This window comes from Notolepis coatsorum, assembly GCF_963971535.1.
Source record: "Notolepis coatsorum genome assembly, chromosome: 4".
Classification (NCBI taxonomy): Eukaryota; Metazoa; Chordata; class Actinopteri; order Aulopiformes; family Paralepididae; genus Notolepis; species Notolepis coatsorum.
In genome coordinates, this window is record NC_140168.1 from 66,246,931 (window position 1) to 66,264,337 (window position 17,407).

The 17,407-nt window shown below is 40.9% G+C and overlaps 1 protein-coding gene across 1 annotated transcript in view; it reads right to left on the reverse strand.

The window, feature by feature from the left end:
- laptm4b (lysosomal protein transmembrane 4 beta) overlaps positions 1 to 17,407 on the reverse strand; it is a 40,821-nt gene that overhangs the window by 12,994 nt on the left and 10,420 nt on the right. Inside the window, exon 5 of the mRNA XM_084312830.1 lies at positions 14,593 to 14,691. Within this exon, the coding sequence (XP_084168956.1) occupies positions 14,593 to 14,691 (99 nt within the window). The remainder of the gene's footprint in view (positions 1 to 14,592; positions 14,692 to 17,407) is intronic.

Sequence of the window (17,407 nt, forward strand, 5' to 3'; positions counted from 1 at the left end):
TTTCAATTTCAATTATGATCTTGGCTTCCCATGATCACGAAAACAAGAAAATAAAGATAACGTGCATAGTAAAGACCAGTATACAAGTCATTTAAAGGAGTTCCAGAGGCACACCAACACAATGAGGGATGGTTTAAGATCGGTCACTAGAAAGCACAATGAAAGGACATATAAAACAGCTGTTCTGATCAAACGTTTCTCTGTCCCCACTTTCTTTCCATTTTCTCCCAACCAACAGTAAAAAAAAAAAATACTGTTATGTGATTCCATGGACACTGGCACACATATTGTTCTTAAGTGAGGGTCTATGGGGCCTTATCTCCAGTACTTGGGGCTGTTTGGGGATCCCTGGTCCTGGCAACTCTCTTCCCTGAGACTCTGCCTGCAGTGGGCCAAGGTAGGAACAGGAGCTTCATTGTGTGTTGTCTATACGAGTAGCCCGCTGGGCTGGTTCTTCTGCCAGCAGTGACCGGCCAGCCTGCTAGCCAGCCAACCGACCAGCCAACCGACCTGCCAACCGACCAGCCAACAGACCTGCCAACAGACCTGCCAACCGGCTAGCCAATCAGTGCACCGTCTGCTGAGGTGAGAAGAACGCTCAGAGGGTTTGAAATCAGAGCCCTACTTCTTCTCACATCAATATTCATCCTTGAAAACGGATGTTGATACCTTAAAACGTATACTTTGACATTTGCCATTTCAGTCTGTTGTTCTTTCAGATGTAGTTCTTTATTTCAGCCTGCTGTTCTTTCAGATGTAGTTATTTATTTCAGTCTATTGTTCTTTCAGATGTAGGTTTTTATTTCAGTCTATTGTTCTTTCAGATGTACTTCTTTATTTCAGTACTTCTTTATTTCAGTCTATTGTTCTTTCAGATGTAGGTTTTTATTTCACTCTGTTGTTCTTTCAGATGTAGTTCTTTATTTCAGTCTATTGTTCTTTCAGATGTAGGTTTTTATTTCACTCTGTTGTTCTTTCAGATGTAGTTCTTTATTTCAGTCTATTGTTCTTTCAGATGTAGGTTTTTATTTCACTCTGTTGTTCTTTCAGATGTAGTTCTTTATTTCAGTCTATTGTTCTTTCAGATGTAGGTTTTTATTTCACTCTGTTGTTCTTTCAGATGTAGTTCTTTATTTCAGTCTATTGTTCTTTCAGATGTAGGTTTTTACTGAAGTCCGAAGTCCTGTTTCATTCATAATTTCTAATAGAAACCAATGGGTACCGCCAGCCACAAGCTATGAGTCGTTAGTGGCTGGTCGTGTTATCGATTTGTTTCAATGATTAATAGCAACCATGCAAAGAAGCTGAAGGACAAAGTCAGACATATTTAACGTGACTGACTAATAAAAATAACTACAGACTTAATTAAACATGAAACATATTTAACGTGACTGACTAATAAAAATAACTACCGGCTTAATTAAACATGATGACCCACTCCTCCTCCAAACATCATGTTGTGGTGATTACATGCTAATCCTGAATACCATTACCATTACTTTGTTGTGGGGGGGGGAAGCAGTGTGCACAGGAAGTGATGTTGAACGAGCCTCTTTAGCCCAGATGTATCCTCTGTGCTGCGAGCCCCGTCTCCATCATCAAACGGTGTTTCCATCAAATCCAATTTACCCTGGATCATTTCACATGGACGCTGCTTTCCGCCCCACATAAAAGTAATGGTCTTTATACCACGGATCAAGTACAGTCGCGATAGCCCTCTTTTTTGGTGTAATGTCTGGTGGAAAGTTCAATAGACAATGACAATGTTCAATAGACTAATACAGGTTTTCTCATCACCTCGTTTTGTAATTGAATTATGTCATTGAAAAGCATTAATCAAAAGCAACATTTATTTAATAACATTTCTGAATAAATTAAAAAAATAACAGTATTCGGCCAAGTTATTCCTTATTTTCAGTTTTGGTTTCGGTGCATCCCTAGTCTCTTATAAACACTGTTCCTTTTCACCCTCACATTAAAATAGTCATTTTGTTTGGTGTGTGTGTGTGTGTGTGTGTGTGTGTGTGTGTGTGTGTGGTAGTGATGTCATGGCCCTGTAATACAAAGCGCTACTAATTTTAGAGCTGGCCTATCTTGCTTGGATAATCTCTCTCATCCCCTTTCTCTCGCTGTCCATCTTCTCAGCACTCTCTCCTGCCTACTGTAAATTGTTCTGCCCTCTCTCTCTCTCTTTCTTACGTACTCATCCTTTCTGTCACAATCTCTCTCCATCTATCTCTTTCACTGTCTGTACCATCTCTCTCTCTCTCTCTCTCTCTCTCTCTCTCTCTCTCTGGAGCGTAACAGTAAGAAGCATTTTGTATAAAAGTATTCTGTACTTCTGTATGACAACTATTAAAGAAACTTGAATCTCTCTCTCTCTCTCTCTCTCTACCTCCCCCCCTCTCAGTCTCTCTCCAGCCCAGAGGTAGGTTTATAGGTCAGTTGTGTGCTGTCTGCAGTGAGCTGGAAGATGCTGGCTTCAGCTCTAGCTAAGCTAATGGCTGTCAGTGTTGTGCTATCTGGACCGTCTGCTAGGTTCCATGACAGGCCCCGCCCCCAGGAGCACGTAGGCTGTTACAGCTCCGACACATCGCTCCAAATGAGTCTATCCATACTTGCACCAATTTTCTGGGTTCTGAGACACTGGAGGCAGAAATTGTTAGCATGTATTAGCAATGCTAGTGGAAATCAATGGGGAAAGTCCCATTTAAATCCTTCTATATAATAGACTACGTACAAAAAACATGAAGCCATGAAACTGTCCAAATGAACAGTATTTTCCTTTCCTGTTTACCAGTAGTTTTCTCCGTTAAACTGCGTGTGAGGTAGGGCTAAACTATTAATCGTAAAAAAAAGTTGCGATCTCATTTCTAAATTATGACGATTCTGATGTATTTGCATTTTCGTCAAAATGGAGATCAGTTGCATTAAAACACTGAACACTCGCTCCTATTCCCCTATGCCAGGGCTATTCAACTAAATTGTTCAGGGGGCCACATTGTCAGAAACCCAAGGGGCCAGGGGCCGGACTGCCACGGCGCCTCCCCGTGCTATGAATATATGTACACTTGACACAACACGCAACCACATTTTCACAACTTTTATTTAAAGGGGAACTATTTTACTATTTCTTTCACTATTTGGGCACTTTTACACAATTCCTGTGGGTTTATGGAACACCTCTGTAATATGTTTTTTTTTTAATTCATTGTTTTGTATTTCTAATCAAGTACTCAAAAACACGTTTTGAGCCTGGGCTCCAACCACTGTGGGAACTGTGTGGAAACTCAGCTGATTATCATGCAGCAGTGTCTCTCTGACATCACAAATCAGCACATTTTCAGATGACTCAGTTCAGTGAGGGTGAATATTGTGAGAGGAGAATTGGAAGAATGCGCCAATATGAGAATTAGAGACATAGATCATATTAATATAAGTCCACATAGCTAGGAAACAATGCTAAACACTGAAAAAGGCCATTTATAAGATCCCCTTTAACTACATTGCAAAAGTAGTATACTTTTCAAATAAAGTGCTTCATTTATGTGCAACAACTGCAACATCTCCTCTTCAACATTTCAATATAAAAATAAAATAAAAAACAAACAAGTGCATGATGTGCATATGAACATTCTAACATCAACACTTGAACAAAAAAACACATTTATAGTGCAGCTGAGCTTATGAAAAAGTGCTTCATGTCTGTGCAACAACAGCAAATCACAGCATCTTATTAGCACTTATTGTCGACTCTTAACTCTCAAACATCAGGGGGGTGGGGGGCAGACAGGCCTAGCCTACATACACACATCTAATGAGAGCGATTGCACTTCTTTGACTGGGCAATGGCAGAGAAAGAGGGTTCATAGAAAGTGAGGGCTACCCGCAAACAGTGATGCAAATGCTCATTTGTCAAGGAGGCATGGTTGCTTGTTTTAAGGCATTCATGTGAGAGAAACTGGATTCACAGGTGTATGTTGAGCCAAACATTGTTAGCACAGATATTGCCAGCGTTTTTATTTTGGGGAATGTCTTGACATGAATACACTTTATCCAAAATGTTGTGGTGGATTCATTCTCAAGTGCCTGCTTCAGAGCAGATGATGCTTGCATGTCAATTATTTCAAGTTGCAGGAGACCTTCATCAATGTGAAGTGATGCAAGGAACTCTTGTCCTTTTGTGGAAATAGCAGCTACATTGGCAAATGGGTTGCTCACAAAATGCATCAATTATCTGGACATGTCAAATTCATCAAATCAACTTGCAAAGTTTTCCCTCAATTTATCAATGAAATCTGTCATTAATTGAGTGACTTTTGGCTCAATTGTGCGTGTTAACGTTGACATAAAAAAAAAAAAAAAAAAACAATAAAAAATATTTAAAAAAAATATTATTTTTTTATTTTTTTTTATTATCATGTAATCTTTGGCGGGCCGGTCAGAATCATCCCGCGGGCCGGATCCGCCAGTTGAATAGCCCTGCCCTATGCATTCACGTCACGCTGCATTCACATGTTGACTTATTTGCTTCGGAACAATCCAAGTTGCGATATCAATCACACTTACACGATGTAAAGCAAAACAATGCTATTAATTCTTTTTTTTTTATCTACTTTTTCTCCCCATTTTCTATTTTTCTCCCATCCCAATTTTGTATTGTCCAATTCTACCCTCCCCTGCCGTCCACTTCATAACATTCTGACACTAGAGTCGGGACAAAGGTCAGAACCGAAAGTGGTCATTTGACAGAGCGCTTGTCAAATGACGCCCTGAGCTGACTGACGAGAGCAAAGTGCAGCAACGCACTTTCTTTTTTTAAGAGAGGAAAAGAGACTTGAGTTATTTTGTATGTTACAAGAGACTTTTAACTCATTCAGCACCAAACATGTAATATTATGTGTTTCCTCGCCAACGCTTGAGCGCCAAACACGTAATATTACGTTTTTAGATCCTTTGATCTTTTCCCTCTGATCCCCGTTCTAATCCATCATCCGGATCATTCTATGTGTCCCTGGATCGTTTGCCTACGTTGGAATTGCAATGCCGATCGAATATCACCAGGTGGCAGTATCGCCTACCTTTTGAACTTAGAAGGAAATGGGTCAGGAGAGTCAATGAACCGGACTATCGAGACTCGCTCTGGGGGGGAGGAGCTCTTCCAAAGCAATCACTAGCAGATCTGCTCGCCTCAAAACCTATAGTGTCCCATAAACACATGTAATTACATATAAACAAGTCATCGCTATTGCCGATGGGATCATTGGAATTATTATTATTGGAATTATTGGATTACCTTCTGGCTAAGGTAAGGACCCCCTATGTCTATTTTACCGACAAACACAATCACAGTTTTGAGTTAAAACGCCCCTCCCCCCCACACACACACATGTGTACATGGTATATACCTTTGATTTTGGAGTATTTGGGGTTTCAGGGGATCAACCAAAACGGTTTGGGCTTATTGCATATAACACGTTTTATCTCGCGTTCTATGGAAAAATACTGGATTATCTTGGAAATGCGCGATGTTTAGCGTGTAATAAACTACAAACTACAGTGTATACATTTATAATAGGTGCAGATTTTAATGCCATTTGGAATCCAAGGATGGACAAATCTTACCTCGCCTTTTCCAGCGAACAAAAGAATTCATCTAATGCATTAAAGGATTGGTCGAAGATTACAGGTGTAAATGACTTATGGCGATCACTTAATCCCACGACCCGAAAGTACTCTTGTCGATCTGCGAGACATAACACATTATCCAGAATAGATTATGTCTTTGCATCCCAGAGACTATTTGATATATAAATCAGAAACGACCTTCGATCAAAACAAAATGGACACATATCTTAATCAAATTATTCTCCCTAAACTTTCAGAGGATGACGCTAAACAGTTAGAAACACCGATCACACTAGAGGAACTCAAGAAGGCCATATCCGAAATGCAAAGTGGTAAGGTTCCTGGAAGAGACGGTATCCCACCAGAAATGTACCTCTCTTGTTGGGACATAATTGGACCCTTATTACTAAATATGATCTTATACTCAGTCAAGGAGGGGAACTTCCATAAGAACGACAATATTAATAATAATAATAATAATAATAATGACTTGGATTTATATAGCGCTCTTCATGACACCCAGAGCGCTTCACAGAGTCCATTATTCGTTCATACACAGTCATACCGGTGGTGGTAAGCTACAATTGCAGCCAGAGCTGCCCTGAGGCAGACTCACGGAAGCGTGGCGAATAATCATCGCCTACGGCCCCTCCGACCACCACCAACATTCATTCACATGCATACACATTCATACGAGGCAAGTAGGTTAAGTGTCTTGCCCAAGGACACAACGGCAATGGGATGGACATGGGCTTGAGCGGGATTCGAACCACCAACCCTTCGATCATTGGACGACCCGCTCTACCCCTGAGCCAAAGCCTCATAACAGTCCTTCTCAAAAAAGACAAAGACCCCACAGAGTGCGGTAGTTACAGACCCTTAAGCCTCCTCGGAACCGATATCAAACTGTACTCTAAGGTATTAGCCATCAGATTACAAAAGCATATGACGTCTTTAGTTCATCCGGACCAAACTGGCTTCATAAGAGGACGCCTGATCACTGATAACATAAGACGAATACTGCACGTACTAGATGCCGACAAGGACGACACCATACCTAAGGCGATGCTGTCCCTGGATGCAATGAAAGCTTTTGACAGGCTGGAATGGTCGTATCTATGGGCAGTATTAGAGAAGATGGGGTTAGGTAAAGGTTTCATTGATATTATTAAAGTAGTATACAAAGACCCATCGGCCATGATTACAACAGGTATAATCACCTCCGGAATCTTTCCGGTATCACGCTCAGCTAGACAGGGTTGCCCTCTTAGTCCCGGACTATTCGATCTATCATTAGAACCTTTAGCACAATATATAAGACAATCCCAATCCATAGAACCAATCGTAATCAAGGGCACACAACATAAAATTAGTTTATATGCGGACGACGTAATACTGTTCATGCAAAACCCCAACACCACACTGCCTCATCTGCTCAAGTTGATTGAGAACTTTGGAGATTTATCGGGATTCAAGATAAATTGGCCGAAGTCGGCTTTCCTTCCAAGTTTCTCAAGTTTCAAGTTTCTTTAATAGTTGTCATACAGAAGTACAGAATACTTTCATACAAAATGCTTCTTACTGTTACGCTCCAGAGACTGTGCTAGACAAGATAGTATCAAATAACATAGTATAGCATGTAGTTTAGAAGAAGAAAATGAGGTCACAGTGTTCGGTATAGACATATGTACAATGTTCTGAGTTACCATATAATATACAATACTATGCAGTGTACTAATGTACAGTACTATATAGTGCAAAGCAGAAATGGGATGAGGTACAATTTAGGTACAATTTACAGTAAGGTGTACGAGTTGTAGTGCAATCCTTCATCAATAAATATAAAGTGTGGGGAGTGGGTGCTACAGTGTGTTTGTTTAAAGTGGGTGTGTGCTATAAAGTGTGTGGAGTGGGTGCTACAGTGTGTTTGTTTAAAGTGAGTGTGTGCGTGTGGATGTGTGTGCTATGTGCGTTTGGTGGTTGTTGTTGTGTAGGGGAGGATCTATGGTGGTTGTTGTTGTGTAGTGTTCATTCATTGTTCGTTTAGCAGCCTGATGGCCTGGGGATAGAAGCTTCTTCTGAGTCTTTCTGTGCTCGCCTTGAGACTCCGGTATCGCTTGCCTGACCGCAGCAGTTCAAAGAGGCAGTTGTTCGGGTGACTGGAGTCTTTAATGATTCTCTTAGCCTTGCCCTTGCAACGCTTGTTGTAAATGTTCTGGAGGGTGGGGAGCCCCCCTCCAATTGTGCGTTCGGCTGAACGTGTCACTCTTTGTAGTCTGCTTCGGTCTTGTGCAGTGCTATTCCCAAACCAGGAGGTGATGTTGCCGGTCAAGATGCTCTCTATTGTACATGAGTAGAAGTTCTTAAGGATCTTCTGACTGACTTGGAACTTCCTTAGGCGCCTGAGGAAGTAGAGGCGTTGTCGTGCCTTCTTCACAACACTGTCAATGTGTGTGGTCCATGTCAAGTCCTCGGATATGTAGGCTCCGAGGTACTTAAAGCTGTTGACTCTCTCAACCGGTGCCCCGTCGATGCTGAGGGGGCTGTAGTCCTTGACCCCCGACCTCCTGAAGTCCACAATCATCTCCTTTGTTTTGCTGACGTTCAGGGAGAGGCTGTTTTCCTGGCACCATCCCGCCAGGACCTTGACCTCTTCCAGGTAGGCCCTCTCGTCGTTGGCAGAGATCAGGCCCACCACCACTGTGTCGTCAGCAAATTTGATGATTGTATTGCTACTCCGCTGAGCCACACAGTCGTGTGTGTACAGGGAGTAGAGGAGGGGACTCAGAACACAGCCCTGGGGGGCCCCTATGTTGAGGGTGATGGATGAGGAGGTGCAGTTGCCTGCTCTCTTCCACTTAACGCCCCTGCAAAAAAAGATATAACCCTCCCAGGAGAGATACCTATGGTAAAACATTTTAGATGTTTGGGAGTGGAAATATTCCCCACCATAAGACAAACAGTGAAGCACAATTACACAAAAATCCAAAACAAAATCAAAGACGACCTTGATAGGTGGGCAAAACTTAAAAACTCAGTACAGGCACGGATATCAATAGTTAAGATGGACGTACTACCTAGAATCAACTTCTTCAGCTCAATGCTACCGTTACCCCCTCCAGAGGGTTACTGGAAAAGATTACACTCCTCCACATACAAATTTATTTGGAATAACAAACCACCACGTATAAAAAGATCCACCGCACAGAGAAATAAAGCAGACGGTGGCATGGCATTTCCAGATTTTTTCCACTATTTTAAGGCGTACACATTAAGACCATTGACAACATGGTTTGATCCCCAAGCATTAGTATCCTGGAGAAAATTAGAAGAAAACATAGTAGCCCCACATAGACTGAAGGACATAGCATACACTAAACTACCAATCAAGCATTGCGAACGAAAATTTGGCCCCATAATTACTCATGCGATCCGGATATGGCGTGAAACACAAAAGAAATATCCTAACCCACATAAATGGCACAATCATACTCCCTTATTCAATAACAATGCACTCTTGATTGGAAAACAACCTATAAGATTCCCTATATGGGAAAAGCAAGGCATACACTCATTAGGGGATGTTTTTAACAAACAGGGTTTCTGTAGTTATGAAGAAATACAGAAGAAATTTAATCTCACCAAGTCCACACATCTTTTTTACTTACAGTTATTGTTATGTTTGAAGACTCAAGGTGTTCCATTAATGAAACCAATTGAACACCACAGATACCACAAATTCTTCTATGAAAGAGAGACATCAAGAGGTTTTGTTTCAGATTTTTATCATCAATTACTAACGTCCTCATATGAAACCCTCCACCTAGACTCCGTCTGGAGGAGGGATATACCAGACCTGGAAAGTGATTTTGATTGGCAAGAAGCCTGGGCAAATATTCGACTCACATCAAGGAACCCTGACCATCAACAAATCAATCTTAACTATATTCACAGGACATACTTGACTCCTATAAGACTGAAAAAAATGGGTCTTATACAAGACTCCAAATGCTCTTTATGTACAAATGGGGACGAGGGGACATTTATGCACATGTACTGGGACTGCCCACCAGTTAAGATATTCTGGAAAGAGGTGACCCAGCAATTATCAAATCTCTTAACTTGGAATATACCTGTACACCCCTCTGTATTACAGCTGAATGATGTTTTTGAGTGTGCAGTACATCCACAGCTAAAGAGATTGGTTTTATCGGGTATCACAGTGGCTAAAAAGCTGATAGCATCACGATGGTTCCAACCGGAAAGAATGTGCCGAAAGGTCTGGATTATTACATATCTCGATGTGATCTATCAAGAAATATCTACAGCAAGAATTTTGGGTCTCAATGAATCCAAAATGACATTGTGGTTAGAAGTGGTGGAGAAAATAAAAGCTAGCATATAATGGTAATGTCTGGTTAGGAGCGAGGGAAAGTGGATGGATTATCCAATGGGGGGTCCGGGAGGGGGGGGGGTACGAGCTGGAGCATATGTGTGTAGGTTTTTAGATAACAAGTATTAAGGGTATATCCTATATATGACAATTAACTAAAATGTGATTTCATTGGATGTGCACTGTCAACTAATGCTTGTATATCTTATCGTGTGTTGTCATGTTTGTTTATGTGTTTGTTTAAAAAATAATAAAAAAATAAAATACAAAAAAACTACAGTGTGTAGAAACAAACAATTTTTTCCATGTTGGACTACAAGTAGTGTCTGTCAAATGAGCCACACCATTGTCTCCACAGCTATAATACAGAACACACACACAGCTCTGCAAACATCGTGAAACACAGCGAAAATTTCCATTTTAAGATGGGGACAGCGTATGGCGCTGAATGAGTTAAGTTTAAGTCAAGCACTTTCATATATGTTATGTTTAAGTTTAAGTCAAGCACTTTCATGTATGTTATGTTGAAAGAGTGCAATACATGTTTTTATTGGAAAAAATAAGAATCATGTGAGAAAATTGTGATCTCAATTCTTAGGGAGAAAAATCGTGATTAACATTTGAGCAAGAATCGTGCAGCCCTAGTATTTTTTTTTTTTTTTTTTTTTTAAGTCTTTATTTCGAACATGCAATGAATACAACAAACAATAACAAAAAAGAAAAACAACTCAATCTGCATGTTCGAAAAGGAGTAGGAAGAAGTATACACTTATTTAATCCTACCCCTTTTCCACTACTCAAATGAGTGTACTATTTTAAACATAAAAAAGAAAAGAAAAGAAAAGAAAAAAAAAATATATATATATATATATGCAAAACAAAAAACAAAAACTATATATGTATAAAATAAAATAAAATAGAAACAAAATAAAAATGTAAACACCCGTGAATATCAAGTCCCTTCTTCATCCCTGTACCTTGTGAACATAATTTCCTTATACATCAGTTTGAATTGTCTCATGTTTGGACATTGCTTTAACACCACATTAAGACTGTTCCACAGTTTCACTCCACATATTGAGATGCAGTGTTTTCTCATGGTAGTGCGTACGTTTAGCACCTTTAAATTGTGTTCTCCCCTCAGATTATAACCCCCCTCCCTATCAAAGAACAATTCTTGAATGTTTCTTGGAAGTGCATGACTTTTTGCTTTATACATTAATTGTGCCGTTTTAAATTCCACAAGATCATTTAACTTCAATGTCTTTGACTCCAGAAACAATATGTTAGTGTGATCACGATAACCTGCAATGTGAACTATCCTTATGGCCCTTTTTTGGAGTATAAAAAGTGGTTGTAGTGTAGACTTATAATTGTTTCCCCAGACTTCAGCACAGTAATTTAAATATGGTAAAACTAGTGAACAGTAGAGAATGTAGAGTGATTTTCTATCCAGGATGTGCTTTACTTTACTCATGACTGAAATGCTTCGTGAGAGTTTAGATTGGACATGTTTTATGTGAGGTTTCCAACAGATTTTATGGTCTATTATTACACCTAGGAATTTATTTTCATAAACTCTTTCAATAATCACATCATTTATTTTAACTTGTACCTGAGTATCCAATCTACAGTTTCCAAACAACATAATTTTAGTTTTGCTCAAGTTCAATGATAATTTGTTTCTATCAAACCATTCCTTCAATTTCTTCATTTCAGATGTGATGACCTCTAAAAGCTGCTGGACATTCTCACCAGAAAAAAAAAGATTAGTGTCATCCGCAAATAAAATACATTTAAATATATTGGATACTTTACATATCTCGTTAATGTACAAGATGAACAGTTTTGGACCCAACACTGACCCCTGGGGGACACCACAAGCAATGTCCAAACATTCAGATTTATAATCTCTCATTGTCACAAATTGTTGTCTTTTATTTAGATAGCTTCTTACCCAGTCCAATACTACCCCCCTGATCCCATATCTCTCCAATTTCCTGATTAATATATCATGATTAATAGTATCAAATGCTTTGATACTAGTATGAGGTGAGTGGTAAAAGTGACGCTAACTAGTCTAATTTTAAGAGCCATGTTGCTAACACTAAATTACCCAATGTACTTTTGGCTAGCGATAATAACTTTTTTTTAAATTGTCTCTTCGAAATTCTAAATCCACCATCTTAGCAGATAAGCTGCATGAAGCAGACAAAGCTAGCAGCGAACCATGATCAATAACCCTTTCATTTCCCTACAGCTGCAGGAGATCCAGAAGCAGCCAGAAATACAATACATAACTATGTTGTAAAACATACATGTGCTTTTAGAGAAAATGTAATTTAAATTCCACTAGCACTCCCAACAAATGCTAACAATATCTGCTTCCAATATTTCAAAAACCAAAACATCGGTACCAGCGCGTTTAGGAGGGAAAGGCCTCCACGTGAAAGATGTGAACCGTCTCTCCGACTGAAACGTCACAACGACGAGCTGCCCGACAGCCATGCGCTCTGTAGCTTCAGTCTGACCAGGATCCCGTCGGCAGAAAGGTCACATTTAACCCTTTCACTGCCACACGACATAAGGTTAACCCTTTACTATCACACAACCGACGGTCACCTTCTGTGTATTGTCGCAGTGAAAGGGTTAACCGTTTGTCATGCGGCAGTAAAAGGGTTAAAACCTCCGTTACGTCTGGCCGCTCCATCAAATCTCCCAGAAGCCCTCCTTCCATCACTCACTCTCAACACTGCAGCTCTGACTTCAGACAAGAAGATCAGAGGACAGAGAACCTTTTCCCCAACTGCACTCTAGGGATGCACCCATAACACTTATTCACTGCCAATACAATATCAGAGTACTAAACTTCTATGTGTATTAACTATGTGTTCAACAATGCAGCAAATCAAGTTACTTAGATGTTCTAGTATGTTACACATTTCTTGGTATCAGGGAAATTCTCGAATTCCTTCCTATTCGCATGGTGTCGGAACTCGTATCCCATACCAGTATCCGGATCGGTGCATCCCCACTTGGATCAACTCGGGGCAAATCAAAATCAACTTTGATTTGATTGTACAGGTGACTGCAACTCTGCCTCCCGCTCTTGAGATGCCCCGTTGCTCTGTGACCGTGTGTCAACATCATGAGTGTGATGAGATGCCCCATTGCTCTGTGACCGTGTGTCATCATCATGAGGATGCCCCGCCCCCAGAGCTCAGCGGTGCTCTCATTACACGCCATATGGTTTGTATTCCTTTCATGATGAGGCACAGTGGGAGACTTCATTGTGCGTGGGTCGTGACGCAATATGGTCAGAGGGCAGTGAGGCTACGTGGGGGACGGTGTTCCAGAACCTTGTGTGTGTTTGTGTGTGTGTGTGTGTGTGTGTGTGTGTTGTGGGGGGGGAAGCAGTGTGCACAGGAAGTGATGTTGAACGAGCCTCTTTAGCCCAGATGTATCCTCTGTGCTGCGAGCCCCGTCTCCATCATCAAACGGTGTTTCCATCAAATCCAATTTACCCTGGATCATTTCACATGGACGCTGCTTTCCGCCCCACATAAAAGTAATGGTCTTTATACCACGGATCAAGTACAGTCGCGATAGCCCTCTTTTTTGGTGTAATGTCTGGTGGAAAGTTCAATAGACAATGACAATGTTCAATAGACTAATACAGGTTTTCTCATCACCTCGTTTTGTAATTGAATTATGTCATTGAAAAGCATGAATCAAAAGCAACATTTATTTAATAACATTTCTGATTGGCAAATAAATTAAAAAAATAACAGTATTCGGCCAAGTGATTCCTTATTTTCAGTTTTGGTTTCGGTGCATCCCTAGTCTATTTTTATTTTTTTTTTTTATCCACTTTTTCTCCCATTTTCTATATTTTCTCCCATCGCAATTTCGTATCATCCAATTCAACCCTCCCCTGTCACGGACGCTGTTTCTTGCCTCCCACAAGCCGGCTGCAATGTGGACTAAGTCATACATAGCACAAGTCCCCTCCGGTACTTGAGGTAACAGCAGTCGCATCTTTTCACCTGCGCAGCTCGATCTCTCAGTGGCGAGGAGTTACGCGTGGGAGGCTCACGCTGCCCCCGACACTTCCTGATTCTACTGCGCAGGCGCACCAACCGACCTGTAGGAGTCGCTGTCCACAACGCCCGATCCCCACCCATCAGTTTCCCACCCCCTAATACGGCCAATGTGTATTAGTACAGACGACCAGCTAAACTGAAAGCAAATGTGGAGCGCTGGGCTCGAACTGACGAGCCCAGCGTCTCCAGCATTTCGTGGCGAGCGCCTTGCCCACTACGCCACGTAGCCGCCCTGGTGCATCCCTAGTCTCTTATAAACACTGTTCCTTTTCACCCTCACATTAAAATAGTAATTTTGTTTGGTGTGTGTGTGTGTGTGTGTGTGTGTGTGTGTGTGTGTGTGTGTGTGTGTGTGTGTGTGTGTGTGTGTGTGTGTGTGTGTGTGTGTGTGTGTGTGTGTGTGTGTGTGCGTGCGTGCGTGCGTGCGTGCGTGCGTGCGTGTGTGTGTGTGTGACTGTGAAGCCTCACCTTGAAGGAGAGGATGCCACCCACAAAGAGAAGCACTGCGAAGACTAGGCACATGTTGTTAGTGGACATGATATCTTCTTTGTAAGGGAATGTCCCCGGCTGAGAGACAGATAGAGAGAGAGGGGGGAACAAATGTCAGAAGTAATTTTTTGGCAAAAACACTAATCTAAATAAAATGTTAATGATTTGTTTTCCAGCACCTCTTTCTTCCCTTGTATTGAACAGTGTTTTTGGTTGCTGTAGCAACACCACATTTTACATTACCTGGCTACTCCACACCCAAGAGTAAAAAACTTTACAATCTGGGCAGCACATTAGGTAGGCAGTGATCCTGGCTCCAAAAAGCACAGCTAATTGTGTCCCCCTTTTGACATCACCAAGGGCAATAATTGTGAACAGCTTGTTTAGGCTTGTTCATTTGAAGATTTTAATTTAAACCCTGGCCAAACGGCATGGTGTGTCTTATGTAGATCTGTTTCTCCAGCGCAATGCCCAGTGAAATCCTGGGCCCTCATTCATCAACGTGACTTACGCACAGATATGTGCTTAAACTGTGCGTACAACCATTTCTAAGCAAAGAGTGGGATTCATCAATTTCAACTTGAACTTGACTTCGTGCTTATGTGTACGCACAGCTCTGAGCATGCTTAGCTGACGCCCAGTGGTAGAATATCGTTACTACGGCATATGCGCTGCTCAGTTCATGCATTAGTTTCAACGCGGAAATAGGCTTCCGTGCATTAGTTTCAACACTGGCGTGTTCAACCTCTGTATGACCCGTAATTCATTATAGTTCATTGTAAAATAGCGACAGTAGTGTAATTATAACGGGCTCACACGCGAACAAGAGGTTGGCCTGCTTGTTTGGCACGGGGGGGGCAGACGCAGAACACCAACCTCCAAACGCGATTAAATATTGTTTAAAATAAAAAGCGAATTATTTTGTGTGTCATGTTTCCAAATAAGATTGGTCACGAAATGCTTTCTACTTCAATTTGTTGGTTAGAATAGATGACCTCCGTTGAAACTTCACTGAGACTAACAGTCTATTTGTGAGCTCCCGCACATGTGATAATAATAATAATAATAACAATAATAATAATAATAATAATAATAATAATAATAATAATAATAATAATAATAATAATAATAATAATAATAATAATAATTATTATTATTATTATTATTATTCATTTTATATAGCGCCTTTCAAGAGACCCAAGGTCGCTTTACATAGATAGGGGGGGGGGAATAACAAAGTAACAAACATAGTGGACAGACACAACATATAAATATGATGATGGAATTCATTCAAGTCCTCTCCACCCTCGGGTCTTTGCCACCGGCACGGTCCATCGTGATATTGGAGATGGACCGAGCAATAGACTGTTACTGTAGCTGTCAAAGCTCCATCACAAATGCAGTTATGTGAATAGAAAGGGATTCCACTCAGTCAATGTTGCGATGCGCATTTGCCTGATACATGTTGTTGCTGCATGCCGGGAGGAAAGGCATGCTGCATGTTTTCAATTCATTAAATAAAACGGATACTTTTCGCAAGGGTTTACTGACTGTCATACAAATAATCAACCAACTACATACTGTAACTTTTCAGTGCACGTTCTTATTTACATTGTGACAACAGCCTTGTGAGTTCCCGCAGTGACCCGCACACAGACATGATGGAATTCAAGTTCAAGTTTGTATTGATCACATATAGGCAGGCTACACATGTCGTATAGGCTACATCATACATGGCAGTGAGATTCATTGTTCTTGTATATGCTCTCGTATTATTGTTTATATAGGCTACCCAATACTGACATCAAAATAGATTGTATGCCTCTAGAAATCATATGCAGCAGGTAGAAAATTTACGGAAAATCCATCGCGATTTGGAATAAAATTGAGGAGAACTTTAATCCCTGGGTATTAATCAAACAAAACGGGAAAAGGCAGTCATATTCCAGCACGGTCTTTATTAGTGTTTGTGCTGCCCAGGCAGCAATGGTTAATAGATATCATATCCGACATCACCGTACGTGTACACGTCTGTCAGCCTGTCACATAACACGCTTCCCTCGGCTTAGTCCATTTTTCCACATTTCATGGGGGTATTCCATTACCGTATATGGTTAATCGGGGCGGTTCTGGTATGCAAATACTTAAAACAGTGCACAAGCTCAAACATAGGATCAAAGTCATATTTATCAAGACAGGTGTGCGTAGAACCTGTGTATGCACGTGTGATAAATCCCGTTTTTTTTGTGCGTGCACAGATTCTAAATTCCGTGCTTAAGTATGGAAATAGAACATTTTCTACGTCACGTTGATGAATGAGGGCCCTGGTTTCCAGAATGTGTCTCCTTTAACATTCATCCAGTCCCACCCAATGTGATACATTGGAATTATGTCTTTGCACCATTGTCATCGAGACAAATTCCTGCAACATTACATTCTTGAGCAAATAAAGTATTTCTGATTCTGAAATATAACAACCAAAAGTCTTAAGGAACCCCTTTTGTTGGAGGGTTTGAGTGGATGTCTGAGGTGGAGGTTAAGGTTTGAGTGGATGTCTGAGGTGGAGGTTAATGTTTGAGTGGATGTCTGAGGTGGAGGTTAAGGTTTGAGTGGATGTCTGAGGTGGAGGTTAATGTTTGAGTGGATGTCTGAGGTGGAGGTTAATGTTTGAGTGGATGTCTGAGGTGGAGGTTAAGGTTTGACTGGATGTCTGAGGTGGAGGTTAAGGTTTGACTGGATGTCTGAGGTAGAGGTTAATGTTTGAGTGGATGTCTGAGGTGGAGGTTAATGTTTG